At 47.1% G+C, this 16,043-nt stretch overlaps 1 protein-coding gene across 2 annotated transcripts in view; it reads right to left on the bottom strand.

The window, feature by feature from the left end:
• The window catches only part of LOC138663583 (zinc finger protein 585A-like), an 84,077-nt gene that overhangs the window by 32,035 nt on the left and 35,999 nt on the right, over positions 1-16,043 (bottom strand). For both annotated transcript variants that reach the window (XM_069749836.1, XM_069749837.1), the window contains exon 6: positions 15,790-15,880. In XM_069749836.1, coding sequence (XP_069605937.1) covers positions 15,790-15,880 — 91 coding nt within the window. The remainder of the gene's footprint in view (positions 1-15,789; positions 15,881-16,043) is intronic.

The raw sequence follows: 16,043 nt of genomic DNA, 5'->3' as shown, positions 1-16,043 counted from the left end.
CCTTCCAAGCTCTGCGGTGCGCCCAAACAGTGGTTTACCCTCACATATGGGGTATCGACGTATTCAGGAGAAATCTCACAACAACTTTTGTTGTCTAATTTCTCCTGTTACCCTTGTGAAAATAAGAATTTATGGGCGAAAAGATGATTTTTGTGTAAACAAAAGTGATTTTTTATTTTCACGGCTCTACGTTATAAACTTCCGTGAAGTACTTGGGGGTTCAAAGTGCTCACCACACATCTAGATAAGTTCCTTAAGGGGTCTAGTTTCCAAAATGGTTTCACTTGTGGGGAGTTTCCACTGTTTAGGTACATCAGGGGCTCTCTAAACGTGACATGGCGTCCGATCTCAATTCCAGCCAATTCTGTATTGAAAAAGTCAAACGGCGCTCTTTCACTTCCAAGTTCTGCGGTGCGCCCAAAAAGTGGTTTACCCCCACATATGGGGTATTGGCGTATTCAGGAGAAATTGCATAACAAAATTTATGGTTACATTTCTGTTTTTACACATGTGAAAATAAAAAAAATGGTTCTGAATTAAGATGTTTGGAAAAAAAAGTTAAATGTTCATTTTTTCCTTCCACATTGTTTCAGTTCCTGTGAAGCACGTAAAGAGTTAATAAACTTCTTGAATGTGGTTTTGAGAACCTTGAGGGGTGCAGTTTTTAGAATGGTGTCACGTTTCATTATTTTCTATCATATAGACCCCTCAAAATGACTTCAAATGTGATGTGGTCCCTAAAAAAAATGGTGTTGTAAAAATGAGAAATTGCTGGTCAACTTTTAACCCTTATAACTCCCTAACAAAAAAAATTTTGTTTCCAAAATTGTGCTGATGTAAAGTAGACATGTGGGATATGTTATTTATTAACTATTTTTCATGACATATCTCTCTGATTTAAGGGCATAAAAATACAAAGTTTTGAAAATGGCAAAATTTTAAAATTTTTCGCCATATTTCCGTTTTTTTCATAAATAATCACAAGTAATATCGAAGAAATGTAAGTACAATATTTCACGAAAAAAACAATCTCAGAATCAGCGGGATCCGTTGAAGCGTTCCAGAGTTATAACCTCATAAAGGGACAGTGGTCAGAATTGTAAAAATTGGCTCGGTCATTAAGTACCAAATTGGCTCTGTCACTAAGGGGTTAAATAAATGGCGGCACTATATGGCGGTATAAACCAGCTCTGTTAGCTTCACAGAGCAGCCGAGAAAGCAAAGCTCTGTGACTTGTTAGACTTTCACAGAGGCACAGGCCAACTACCCAAATGAGAGCAGTCAGTGGTCATGCATGCACACAAAACTCCTCGCTGGAGGTGCCAGCATTCTAGGGGCTTATTTCAGCCGGGTCCCTGAACACATTCAAACACATGACCACACTGGTGCAAAGCACATAACATAAGAGGATACTAGCGCATGGCCGTGCGGCCATGCGAGCCTTAAATAGCTGCAGCACGTACAGGACCTATCAAAGAAGGACCAATGGAATTGCTGCGGTACCTGAGCATGTGACCCTAGATCTCCACTGAGAGACCTTGCCCTGGGCATCCTCAGTGTGCAAAGCAGAACTTAGTCCTAGCACCTGCAGGACCTTCTGTGAGAAAGACCAATGGAAGTCGCTGCAGTACCTGAGCATGTGACCCTAGATCTCCACTGAGAGATCTTGCCCTGGGCATGCTCAGTGTGTGCAAAGAAGGACTTTGTCCCAGAAAAGCCTGCTCGCCGCAGATCAGTGCAGGGTACAATAGCTGAGCCTGGAGAGGCAGCAGTAACCCTTTGCACAGAATCAGTCTCAGTAAGACGCTGGGAGCGATATCTCCGCTGAGCAGGCTCCACTGCGGCCGATGTAGAATGGGAGACCGCAGCAGACACGGATCGAGATTCCCCCTGTGCAGCAGAGGAAACTCGACTCCTAACACAGGTTCCCTTTAAATTTAGATCTTAGGCATTTGGAAGAGGCGATGGAGAGCTTTTTTTAAGACTGTCAGAGAGTTATAGACTCACATACGTGAGGAAGATCAATCCCACAACAATAAAACTATCATACAGAATGAAGAGGTAAAAAAAGAGTAGAAAATGTTACATCCCCAACAACAACAACGTATGTACGAGGGGAGAGCTCAAACAATAAACCAGAGTTGCCCTCATTTATGGTGGACCATTGGAGCTACTATGAGTCCTGACCAAAAGAGTAGAGAAAGTAATATTTCTCCTCATTTCAGGAGAGATTGTACAGTAATCCAAATTACTTAGGATGATCGAAAACAATGTAATTTATGACGTGGTGTGAATCCATGAAACCAGGGCTCGAGCCATGCCAACTAGTGATGAGCGAACGTGCTTGCCACTACTCGTTAGTAACCCGAGTATCACTGTACTCGGCGAGTACCGAACATTTCCGGGATTACTCGGCGGGAACTCTGGTCTCCACCCTGCATATTTGGCGGTCTTTAGAGACCCAATCAACATGCAGGGATTGTCTGCCAGAACTAACGCCGCAGCCATCTTTGTTGTGGTCTTGCAGTGATTGGCTGGCCACACAGCATCATCAGGGGTATAAGAAACCGGACGCCGCCCTGCTCAGCGCATTCAGCTCCGGAATCAGACAGTGTAGGGAGAGCTGCTGCTGAGATAGGGTCAGATTTGAGGATTTGCTATTCAGTGTGGGGTATACCATCCTAAACTACTCAAATCCAGCTAACCAACAGTCCTTTTAAGGACTAATTCTGGAGTATATAGGTTGCAGTGTTAGGTAGACAGAGGAGTGTATGTCGCTCTATACATATCAGTGCAAGACCTGCAGGCACTGTATGTGTGTATATAGATATCATTGCATACATCAAGAGGGTCCATTCCATTACTGTCTGCTGGTGCTGCTACCTATAGCATATATTGACCGTATATACCTAGCCCCAGGTATAATTGGCAAGGAATTTTTTTTTTGCCAGGTTAATAGAGATTATTTTTTGCAAAGCAATCCAGAGCCCTTTTTATTTCTCTATTTGCTTTTTGACACTGCACAATACAGCCAGTTCCTTTTCCTAGCACAGCGTGAAAATCCAGCAATTTTAAAGGGGTCACAAAAATCACTTATGAGTGCGCAGAAAAATCTTTAATTTTTTTTGTGGTACGGTAGAGTAGAATTTTTTTTTGAGTGTCTTACACAATTTCTTGACACCATTTTGCCCCCACAAATACATACAAGCCACATACTTTACAGTGTGGTATATCTGTGACATGTCTCATACAGCCGTGCGCTACAAATTTGGGCATTTTAGGCCGGTATTCCATTTTTTTGCTGTCTGTTACTCTAGTTATATACAGCACTATTTAGCAGACCCCCCAAAAATACAGGCCACATATTTGGCAGTGTGGTATTTCCGTGACAGGTCTCATATATTTGCGTGCTCCAAGTTTGGGAATTTTAGACCATTAGTCCAGTTTTATTCCTGTCTGTTAGGCTGGGGTCACACTGGGTTAGTGCAACCCGTTTAGCGCTAAGCGCTAGCGGGTTGCGCTAACGCAATGTCTTTTTCGGGGTCGCGTTAAACGTCCCCGCTCTCGCAGATCCCCGATCTGCGAGAGCGGGGAACGGACCTCGGGCGCGCCGCGGACGCTGCAAGCAGCGTCCGAGGCGCGCTACAAAAGAACGGCACATCGCTAGCGCGTGCCGAAAATGACACGCGCTAGCAATGCGCTTTAACATTGCGGGCAATGGGAGCGCTAACGGACGCGTTGCACGGCGTTAATTTCGCCGTGCAACGCTGTCCGCTAGCGCTCACATTAAAACGCAATGTGAACCTAGCCTTACTGTACTTAAATACAGCACTATTTTGCATTGAAAAAAAAAAAATACAGGCCACATATTTGGCAGTGTGGCATTTCCGTGACAGGCCTAATATATCTGTGTGCTCCAAGTTTGGGCATTTTAGGCCGGTTTCCACTGTTTTTGCAGTCTGTTACTCTACTTATATACAGCACTATTTTGCATTAAAAAAAAACAGGCCACATACTTGGCAGTGTGGCATTTCCATGACAGGCCTCATATCTGCGTGCTCCAAGTTTGGGCATTTTAGGCAGTTATTCCAGTTTTTTCCTGTCTGTTACTCTACTTATATACAGCACTATTTTGCATTTAAAAAAATAATTTAAAAAAGACCACATATTTGGCAGTATGGTATTTCCGTGACAGGCCTCATCTATCTGTGCGAAAAATGTGGCCATTTTAGGCCTACACATTCTAGTGTTTTTGCTGTCTGTTACACTACTTATTGACACCAATTTGATAACCCAAAACATTTTTTAACTACAGTCCAGATAGTTTAAAGTGTGGTTTTACCGCACACGTATCAAATACAAGTTTTGCTCCCAATTCAGCCACTTGTAGTGAACGTGTAAAATATTCTAGTCCATTTACAATGGGCAAGGCGCGTGGCAAGGGACGGGGAAGTGGACGTGATGGTGATTGTGTATGCCGAGACAAAGGGCAAGCTGAAATTGGGCCACAAAAAACTTGCTGGACCTTAGTGTCCGAAGTCCTAGAGGACCACAGCAAGACAGCACTATTGAAGCCAGAGCAGTGTGAAAAGGTTGTTGGTTGGATAGCGGATAATACTTCCAGTTACTTGGCCACCAGTACCCACACGGTCAAGTCTGAGTAGCCATGAATCTAGACCGCATATTACTCACCCTGACCCTCCTTCCTCCCACCATGCCTAGTGCCTGGAGACAACTTATCCCACACTTTGACACTCTGAAGAGCTGTTCACTTTTCCAGTTATAGATTCGGGCCTCTCACCCGGTCCACGTGAAGTGGGGCAAGATGAGATTCCATGTATTGATGGCCAAATATTTGAGCAGCGACGGTCACAAGAGGTGGACGATGATGAGACACAATTGCCAGAAAGTCAGGAGGAGGACCAGGGTGCGGAAGTGGAAGATGAGGTGCTGGATGATATAGTAACTGATCCAACCTGGCAGGAGGACATGCAGAGCGAGGACAGCAGCACACAGGGGGAGGGAGGCGTAACACCCCTTCAGGCAGGAAGAAGCAGTGTGGTGGCTGCAGACAGAAGGCGGGCAATTGTTCCCCGTAACACCAACATGACGGAAGTTGCCAGTCCAACTGTTAGGTCATCCAGAGTTTGGTTATTTTTTAAAGACTCTGCCGATAACCCCAAACAGGCCATTTGCAACACCTATCATGCCAGTATCAGCAGGGGTAGCAAAACTACCAGCCTTACCACCACCAGCATGATCAGGCACATGGCAGCAAAGCACCCGACTTTGTGGGCCCAACCCCAGGCTCCAGGAACAGTGTTTGCGGGTGACACCACTGCTTCGTCCACTGTTGTGCGTGCAAGTCAATCCCCTGTCCACGGTGCATGCGAAGATGCCTCCTGCCCTGCACTTGCCATTTCCCACACTCAAAAAGCACCATCCTCAAGCATGTCCACATCCTTGTCCCAGCACAGCCTTCAGTTGTCCAGTTACCCCAGTCATTGGAATGCAAGCGGAAATACGAAGCCAACGCCCCACAGGCCAAAGTACTAAATTCACACATTTCTCGTCTGCTTGCGCTGGATATGTTTCCTTTTAGGCTCGTGGAGACTGAATTTTTCCGCAACCTGATAGCGGCAGCCGTCCCAAGGTACTCGGTTCCCAGCCTCCACTATTTCTCCCGCTGTGCCATCTCGGCATTACAAAAGCACGTGTCCCACAACATTACCTGTTCCCTCAACAATGCAGTTACTGGGAAAGTACACCTAACCACAGACACGTGGACAAGTGCTTGTGACTAGGGACGGTACATCTCGCTGACGGCACGCTGGGTTAATATAGTGGAAGCCGGAACCCAGTCAGACCTTGAGATGGATGGAAGACGTCCTCCTGACGCCAAGGATTACGGGCCTTACGTCAATCAGGGTTGCCCCCACAGTCTACAGCTCCCGCACCTCCTCCTCTTCAGCCTCCATCTCTGAAATGAGTACATCAGTCCCAAGCTGGAAGCACTACAGTACTGCCAAATCCAAATGGCAACAGGATGTGCTGAAGCTAATATGCTTAGGTGACAAACCCCACAATGCTGAAGAGTTGTGGACAGCTCTGAAATAGCAGGCACATCTGTGGCTGACACCCTTGAACCTCCTGCCACGCAAGGTTGTGTCTGACAATGGCAGGAACCTGGTGGTGGCTCTGAGGCGAGGCAAATTGACACACCTACCATGCCTGGACCATGTGCTTGTTTAACGATTTCTCAACGGAGCTGCTGGATCGGCTTGTGAAAGTATGTCGCCTGTGTGCCCATTTTAGAAAGTCAGCTACAGCTTCAGCAGCAATTGCCGTGCTTCAGCAGCAACTGCAGCTTCCGGCTCACCGACTGGTGTGTGATATCTCCACGCACTGGAACTCTACACTACAGATGTTGGAAAAGATTTGTGAGCAGAAGAGGGCAGTTGTTAAATACCAGCATCAACAAGGCCGTGGTTATTCAGGTCAGACTCCACACATAAGACCTCAAGAGTGGACATGGATGTCAGACATATGTAACATCCTACAAAACTTTGAGGAGTCCACCAAGATGGTGAGCAGCGATGATGCCATAATTAGCGTCACCATCCCGCTTCTCTGCATTCTGAAAAGCTCTCTGCTCACAATGAAAGAGAATGCATTGCAGGTGGAGCAGGAGGACATGGAGCAAGGAACCATACAGGGTAATTACACACAGCCCAGAATGTCATGTCATCCCAACGTGGATTGGTTGACAATGAGGAAGAGGAGGAGGAGGAACAGGAGGTACTTTCATGCACTGTAGACAGTACTACAAGCACAACTATCATGCCGTCTGTTCAAGGTGGATGACCTGAGGACAGGGAGGAAGAGGAGGAGGAGGACACCTTGGTCAGTCGTCCTGTTGGTGAGGACACCGAAGGCTTGCCTGTTACAAGTCTGGCAAGCATGGCTTACTTTATGCTGCGCTGCCTTTCCCGTGACCCTCATTTTGTAAGCTTTTTGGGTGACAGTCAATACTGGGTAGTGACACTTTTAGAACCACGCTACAAGGAGAACTTTCAATCTCTTCTTCCTCCTCTTCTCTTCTAAAATGGTGCATTACCAGAGGGCCATTGTTGCAGAATTAGCAAAAAAATCCCTTCTCAAAACGCTGGCGGCAGATGTAACAGTTCATTGGACAACCAAGGAGTACAGGAGAGAGAGACACAACTCCAATCCAGCAGAGGCAGGGGAACACTGGCAAAGTTCTGGGATAGTTATCTCAGACCCTCCCATTGCACTGGCCCTGAGGTAATATCACAAGGAACGGAATGTTTTGTAAAATGCTGAGGGAATACCTTGCTGATCGTACCAACGTCCTCCGTGATTCCTCTGTGCCTTTTAATTATTGGGTATCCAAGCTGGACACGTGGAATGAACTGGCTCTCTATGCTTTGGAGGTCCTGGCTTGCCCTGCCACTAGTGTTTTGTCAGAGCAGGTTTTTAGTGCCGCTGGTGGAATTATAACAGATAAACGCACATGCATGTCAAATGAAAATGCAGACAGGCTGACTCTTATAAAAATGAACAAGGGCTGGAATGGGCCAGACTTCTCCACACCACCAAATGACAGCAAAATATAACCTCCAACACAGTGTCTTTTTGGAAGGTGTATTCCCATGCACCTCTTCACACCCACACATGGGTATACTATTCCTGATTTTGGCTATTCGGTGTACTCCTCCTCCTTGTCCTCATCCTCATCAAACACTACCACTAGAACACCAAGGTGAATGTGTTCTATGCTGCTACAGCCAGTCAATTTTTTGGCAAGGGTGTCTATGATCCCCATAAAAAATGTTTAAAAAAATGTACCCCACATGGGGAGATGTTTGTCAGCCCATGCACTTAGTGTATGGGCATTACAAGTACAGGAGACCTGCTCCTTTAAACTGTGAAGAACTTTTTCAAAGGCCATACTTTACATCTCTTCCTTCACCACCCCTACATCACCAGGGTGACCGTGTTCCGTGATGAAACAGCCACTACATTGTTTTGCAAGGGTGTTTAGGATGTCCTTAACAACAATTATTTACACAGCAGGTTGATGTGTCCCCCCCAGGGGAAAATGTTATGCACTTAGTGTATGAACATTCCAAGTCTAGGAGACCCGCTCCTTTAAATTGGGCCTGTTTTTTAATGAGGCCTTCCTCCATGTCTCATCATTCACCGCCGTTAGATCACCAGGGTTAACGTGTTCCGTGCTGCTAAAGCCACTATAGTTTTTTGCAAGGGTGTTGATGATGCCTGTAATACATTTTTTTTACACAGTATGTTGATGTGTACCCTCCCCCCCAGGAGAAAATGTTTATCAGCCCATATGTGACACCCCAAGAGTCCGATCGCCACAATGGCATTACCTTCCTAACAAGGGGGGGTGATTTCGTGCCTGGAAGCAAGGAGGGATCCCCTAATCAGGTAATACTGAAAAGCAACACCATCCTGACTCCGGACCAGAAGGGGGAGCTCTAAACCCAGTTTCAGGGGAGCTTCCCTATAAAAAAGAGTAGAGGCAAAGGAGAGGATCCTGGGGCCTGGAGCTGCAACTGGGCTCACCCCAGAAGAAAGCGCCAAGAGACCCTACACCGGAGTCCGTGGTGGTGTGGGAATTGCATACCCAGCCACTGAATCCAGATGGCAGGAGATTGCAAGTCTCCTGTCCCATCTAACTTCTGCAGGTACTGGAGCCTGGGGCTGCCAGTGAGAAGGCAGTGCCCATGACAGGCTCAGGCTGACAGCCATACAGGTTGGGAGTACAGACACTGAGAGGACTTTTGCAGAGCTTCAGGCAGCAAGGGTCAGAGTATACAGCGCAGAAGGAAGGCTTCCAAACCCACCTGGCTAAGTGGATCCCAAGATACTTCCAGGCTACTGGGACCCCATCATCACCTGTTATCTGTACCCGGGTCTGTACCTGCATTCCACCAGTAAAAGGTGTAGGAAACTGCTATCCCTGTGTCATTCAGTTATTTCCTGCACCCTCAGTCCTACACGCCACAGTCAATTGTCCTTCTCACCAACTGTACCAGTAGCCCTGGGGACTAAGCTCTACCTGTGGGGAGCTATACCAACTCTGCTGCAACTCCATCAGCCCCAGTTGACCCCTTTAAGCAGCGTCAGCCATCCATGGCCGAATACCACAGATTGCGTCACAAATTATTATTATAGATTTTATTCTCCACTTTCATTCATCCCCTTTAACTGGATGCCCAGGGCCACGGACCGGGTCAACGCCACTGTGACCACCCCTTTAAGTACCGTCAGACCCGACCCGAGTACCCCACGGTCTTAGTGGGCGCTCCAATTTTGGCATCACGAACAGGATATCGTAGCCCGATACCACCGGGTCCTGTGTGCCATAAACTTTATTGGGCTGTGCGATAACCGCCATTGCCATGCCGCGTGAGGAGCAGAGAAGGTGTGCCATTGTGGGCGGAGTTAAGAGAAAGAGCGTGAAGGGAGCTGCACTCCGTGCTCTGCCGTCAGCGGGCGAAAAAGCAGGTGGCCCCAACTGGAGACCGGAAGGAGATCATCCAGCCTGCCGGCGGAGCAGCAGCTGATCACGGTAAAGATATCCAGAGCCTGGCTGAGGTTCACTAGGGGGGTGGGGGGGAGGACATGTTCAGCTCAGGTGGAGATCTAGCGGCAGCTACAGCCGCAGCCCCCTGCACCCAGCAATTACATACCACCAGGAAGCGGCATCCTTTCCACAGACCCTCGTGGAAGCCGATGCGCAGACCCTAGATAATGACCCCTCTTCTACAGGACTGCGCCTCCAGGTTCAGGAACTGACCTAAAATGTGGCTGCACTAGCCAAAACCATGCAGGCCATGCAAGAGGTCCCAAAGAAGAGGATCCAGCTGACCTCCAGTCCAGATGACGTCCCATGGCGAGATCCCACCGATCAGAGGGAGAGACAACGACCGCTTTGACCAGGACGGACGACCCATTTGTCACCGCTGCAGCAAGGAGGGACACATCGCAAGAATCTGCAATTTAAACAGGCATACCCTGGGGCAGAGGGCCAACCCCCAGGAGTAGGATGACCAGGGCCACACAGCTGGCGAGCAAAGTAGATCGGAGGACAACCGGTCCTCCCAGTTTCATTGACGGCATCCCGATAAATGCTTTACTGCACACCGGCTTTCAGGTGATGACTATGCCATATATTCTTTACAAAAGGTACTGGGCTAACTCTCATATTGCCCGTGGCCCAGATAATGATCTGGCAGTAGTCGCCAGCAATGTTCAGCCTTTGCCATAAGTGGGGTATAAGGAGGTGACCATTAAGGTGGGGCGAGTAGAATTGAAAGCCCAAGGTCTGATAATTGTAGACATTGATCGACGAGAATGTAACCAAATGATCACTTTAGGCACCAATGTAATAGAATATTGTCTTGCAGAAATTATTGCTTTGTTGCAACAGGTAGCTGAAACTGCTGGTTCCAGTGAGCAGCGGGTCCTGCAAAAGGAGATAAAAGCACTGATGCAGAGACAAAAGGTAGAGCGGTCTGGTGGAGAAGTCAGCAGTGTCAGAGTGAGTGATCCATTCCCGATTGCAGTACCCCCGAATGAAATGTTAATTTGGTGTCGGACAGCAATAGGCCTCAGGGGCCAAGATTACCAGGCCCTGGTAGATCCAGTGTACTCTAATAGTAGGCCCACTGTCCTGACAGCCAGGTGGGTAGTCGATGTCCGCAAGGGGAGAGTACCGATACGCATCCTGAATTGTGGGGAAAAAGAGGTCCATTTACCCTCATATGCCACCCTTGCTAAGTTGTTAACTGTCAGTAACAATGCAATACAAACAGCAGAACCATTGGTCCCGTCCAACCAGGCGGAGGACAATGGCTCTGAGGGGCAGCTAGAGGATTGGTGTCAACAGCTACACGTAGGCACTGACTCCACTCTTTTGCACCAAAAGCATGGGGCTTACCGAGTGGTCCAAGAATATGACCGGTTATTCAGCAAACACCCACTAGACTTTGGGCAGGTAAAAGGGGTTCAACACCATATCCCCACTGGAGGTCATCCGCCCATTAAAGAAAGGTACCAGCCTGTACCCCCAGCTCACTATCAATGTGCCAAAGATATGTTACGGGAGATAGGCTGGGGTGATTACAGCCAGTTGTAGGCCCTGGTCAGCTCCGTTTATCCTCGTTAGAAAGAAACATGGTACCCTGAGAATGTGTGTTGACTACAGGCGAATTAACAGCATTACACACAAGGACGCCTACCCATTACCCAGAATTGAGGAGTCACTAGCTGCACTGAGATCCGCAGGTTCCCGTGGCAGAGGCGGATAAAGAGAAGACCACCTTCACGACACCAATGGGCCTCTCCGAGTTCAACTACATGTCGTTTGGGTTCTGCAACGCACCAGGGACGTTCCAGAGGATCATGGAGAGTTGCCTCGGGGGTACAAGAACTTTGAAACTATTCTGTTGTACCTGGATGATGTCATCGTCTTCTCCAAGACCTATGAAGACCACTTGAATCACCTGGCCGAGGTGTTCGAAGCCCTGTCCAATTGTGGCCTGAAAGTGAAGCCATCCAAATGCCACCTGCTGAAGCCCAAGGTACAGTACCTAGGTCACGTGGTAAGCTCTGAAGGTGTGGCACCAGACCCTGACAAAGTCACCTTTATCAGGGATTGGCCAAAACCCAATAACATTCATGAAGTACGGCAGTTCATCAGTTTGTTAGGCTACTACCGGATATTCATCAAGGGCTTTACCAAGATAGCCGCATCCCTGCAAGGCCTCCTAGTGGGCCAATCCAAGAAGACTAAGAACATGAGTCCTCCGTTTGAGTGGAACAACAGGCTAGAAGAATCCTTCACTCGGTTGAAGTTGGCTCTTACAGCAAAGACGACAGCCAAGGCGTTCCAAGAACATTTTTGTCAACTGCACGGTTACACTGAACAAATGCTCACCGACCAAGGCCCAGCCTTGGAGGCAGATGTGTTCCAAGAGTTCTGTAAGTGGTACAGATGCAAGAAAAAAGAACAACGCTGTACCATCCGCAGAGAAATAGCATGTGCGAGAAAATGAACCAGGTGGTAATTGACTTGTTGAAGACCTTGCCCCTGGAAGAGAGAAATCTGTGGCCAGAGAAGTTGCCGGACTTGGTAGACCTATACAACCATATCCCGGTGAACTCCACCAACTGCACTCCAGCCTACCTGATGAGAGAGAGACCTGGCAATTTACAGTACCTATTGACTTGGACATGGGAGTTCCAACACATGAAACCACATCCCCAGATGCAGACTTGGATACAGAGCGGCAGCTGCAATACGGCAAAGTACAAGAAAGTGTAGAGAAAAGTTTGTCCCAAGCCAGGCAAAGACAAGAAAAGAGCTACAACCAACAAGCTCCAGCTACTCCTTTAGTACCAGGACAACAAGTTCGCAAAAGAAAGAGAAGAATGCACAAACTAGAGGATCAGTGGGAGGCTGAACCATACACTGTCATGCTATCAAACTTCGAAAATACCAAGGTATGCATTGTCAGTAAAGATGGAGGAGAAACCTCAGCAGCAGTATCAAGAGATCATCTGAAGTAGTGCCAGAAAGAGAAGCGATCCAAGACCAGAATGAAGATCAGCGAGCTCAAGCAGCAGATGCCACACCAGCAGCGGAGCAAGAGAATTCTCCCCCTGCCAGCGGTAAATCTGTCATGCCCACAGTGAGCAGGAGCATTCGTAGGAGATCAGGTATACCTGCACTACGTAGAATCACCAGTAGCGTAGCCAATAGTGAGCACACTACATCAGTGGTAGTGAGCACACTACACCAGTGGTAGCAAGCATAGTGAATCCGGTTAGGTCACTACCAGTACCAGTGCTAGAAGATCTACCCATAGTACCAGAGGTCAGATCCCAGCCCATTATAGGGACTAAAATGTCACTGCATTAGTAATATAAATAAGTTGGAATGTGTAAGTTTGCAACCGTTAAAGCATGAGTATCTACAGAGACTATTGTATGAACTTTTAAAGGGAACCTGTCACCCCCAAAATCGGAGATGAGCTAAGCCCACCAGCATCAGGGGCTTATCTACAGCATTCTGGAATGCTATAGATAAGCCCCCGATGTATCCTGAAAGATGAGAAAAAGAGGTTAGATTATACTCACCCAGGGGCGGTCCTATCCGATGGGTGTCGCGGTCCAGTCCGGGGTCTCCTATCTTCATAGGATGATGTCCTCTTCTTGTCTTCACACTGCGGTTCCGGCGCAGGTGTACTTAGTCTGCCCTGTTGAGGGCAGAGCACAGTACTGCAGTGCGCAGGTGTCGGGCCTCTCTGACCTTTCCCGGCGCCTGTGCACTGCAGTACTTTGCCCTACCCTCAACAGGGCAAAGTACACCTGCGCCGGAGCCACAGCGTGAATACAAGATGAGGACGTCATCGTAAGAATATGGGAGGCACCGGACCGTACCGCAACGCCCATCGGACCGGACTGCAGCGGGATAGGACCGCCCCTGGGTGAGTATAATCTAACCTCTTTTTCTCATCTTTCAGGATACATCGGGGGCTTATCTACAGCATTCCAGAATGCTGTAGACAAGCCCCTGATGCTGGTGGGCTTAGCTCATCTTCGATTTTGGGGGTGACAGGTTCCCTTTAAACATGCATAATAACCTGTTCAAGCTCAAATGGGCCACAGGACTATGTGTGGTCAGGACCCTTTGTTTGTACATAGTTACCTCGGTTTGGCCTAGAATATAAACAGCCAGTGTGGCCGTAGATCAGGCCCACCAACAGAGTCACATAGCCACGCCCGGGAATGAAGCAAAGTTGGGTTGGGGCGATTTCCATATAGGCAACTCAAAAAAGTCTGGTGGAACACAAATGGACCAGTGTTGCCCTCAGGAACTTAATTGGCCAATTGTGACTGCTTGTTTTGGTTTTTGTAATTTTTATATTTTTGAAACTCTGTAAACATTCATAATTGTTCACATGTTGACATGTTTTATTTTTGTTTCCTCAGTCTTGGCAGCCCAACCACTCACTGCATAAGCAATAACAGCATAGGAGACCCACTATTTAATAATGGCTTTTTAAGAATATTAATGCCGCTTGATGCCCCTCTAAAAATAGGCTTTGTGACTTTAAGAGTCTGCTTATGTGTCACACACCACATGGCCAGCTAGGGTTGTTAAATGTTACGAGGACATTTCCCAGTGAATGCATTTGTAATGGTTGAAACCAATGTTAAAGTTGAAAAACGCATCAAAAACGCTGCTTGGGAACATAGCCCAAGTGGTGGAGGAACATTTTGGTATGGGATTAATTATTTTGCCTTATATACAAGTCATTACCCTGGAAAGGATGGATTTACCTTAACTAGTGATGAGCGAATATACTCGTTACTCGAGATTTCCAGAGCACGCTCGGGGGTCCTCCGAGTAATGTTTAGTGCTCGGAGATTTAGTTTTTCTTGCCGCAGCTTAATGATTTACATCTGTTAGCCAGCATAAGTACATGTGGGGGTTGCCTGGTTGCTAGGGACTCCTCACATGTACTTATGCTGGCTAATAGCTGTAAATCATTCAGCTGCTGCGCTAAAAACAAAATCTCTGAGCACTAAAAATACTCGGAGGACACCCGAGCATGCTCGAGAAATCTCGAGTAACGAGTATATTCGCTCATCACATATTTCCCAGCAAAATCCATTTTTCGTTTTTGTATGTTTTTTGGCGCACCTGTTAAAATGGCGTGAAACTCTGAAACCATTGCTTACAGCTGTGACCTAGGAGTCAGAAATACTTCCAGGGACATTTGCCATGATGTTTCCTTGTCATTTGAGCAGTGTCTATCATTTTCAGAAGGTTTTAGACCTTAAAAGGATCCCCGGGGGTGGTGGTGGGGGGGGGGGGGGGTGATCGTGGTAAAAATACTCGGGTTTTCCATAGACTTACATTGGGCTTGGTGTTCTGTCCGAGTACCCGAGTATTCCAATTTGCTCGACCCGAGCAACGAGCATTTTATTACTCACTCACCACTAATGCCAACACAACTCTTGCAGGTGTGAATAAATGTATATTACAGCCATCATCCAATCACAGCTTAGAGATATGTCATGGCACAGGTGTAATGGTTTTCCCGTAGTTTATCACAATCCTCCTTGAAATTAGTTAGTTTTAATACAAATTGAAAAGTCAGGATAAAGGGAAACTCTGTTGTTATTGTGTAGAAATTCACACTTGGCCTCACTGCACATTTAATGTTGTCGATCAGAACAACAAAAAGTTTGGCCAGAAAGGCTGGATCTGGTCTTGTCGGGACCATATGAGCACATTCAGCAGCACAGAAGGAAGAGAAGGTAGATTCATCCAATAAGATATCACGGATCTAGGAAGCCAACAGCATCATTACCCTCAGCTTTCTCTTACAGGACCATCGTAATATTTTTCTTCAAGTGATTTTCTAACTTGTCAGCACATTCTATGTACGCTGTCATTTGGCTTTGCAGTTTACAGATCTGGGCAGGTAACAGGGTCTCCTAATCCCAGGGGGTAGGTGGATCCTCCAGGTGGTAAGTTCTATATAAAAGGGCTTTCAATGCCTAAAGTAATTTGAACAGTTTTGGGTGGATGAGAATGTTGTGGTCTAGAGGCAAAATGGTGATCATGGTAACACGGCCGGACTACACCACCGATAAAGCAGCCAGAGCCGGTAACTGAGAAGAATCTGTGACTTTTTTACTCTGCATTTAGTGGTTACTACTCACCTGGGTAGCCATATGTGGGAATCTCCTCTTTACACCGCTCATCACCCCTCACATATGTCTCTGTAGTATTAATATGGGTCAGATCTTCACCCTGAAACAAATATTGTAAAAGTCACAGACAGATGGAGAAGTCACATCTATGATCAGCTCTAATCCATCCATCTCCACTGTTCTCATTACACAAGTATAAAACATATAATACTGGTGGATAAAACAAGACTGAGCACAAGACCTTCACAGCCGTCTACACATCA

The sequence above is a fragment of the Ranitomeya imitator genome, chromosome 2 (genome assembly GCF_032444005.1).
Source record: "Ranitomeya imitator isolate aRanImi1 chromosome 2, aRanImi1.pri, whole genome shotgun sequence".
Taxonomy (NCBI): domain Eukaryota; kingdom Metazoa; phylum Chordata; class Amphibia; order Anura; family Dendrobatidae; genus Ranitomeya; species Ranitomeya imitator.
Note: the sequence above shows the minus strand (reverse complement) of the source record. Positions and strands in the feature narration are given on the sequence as shown.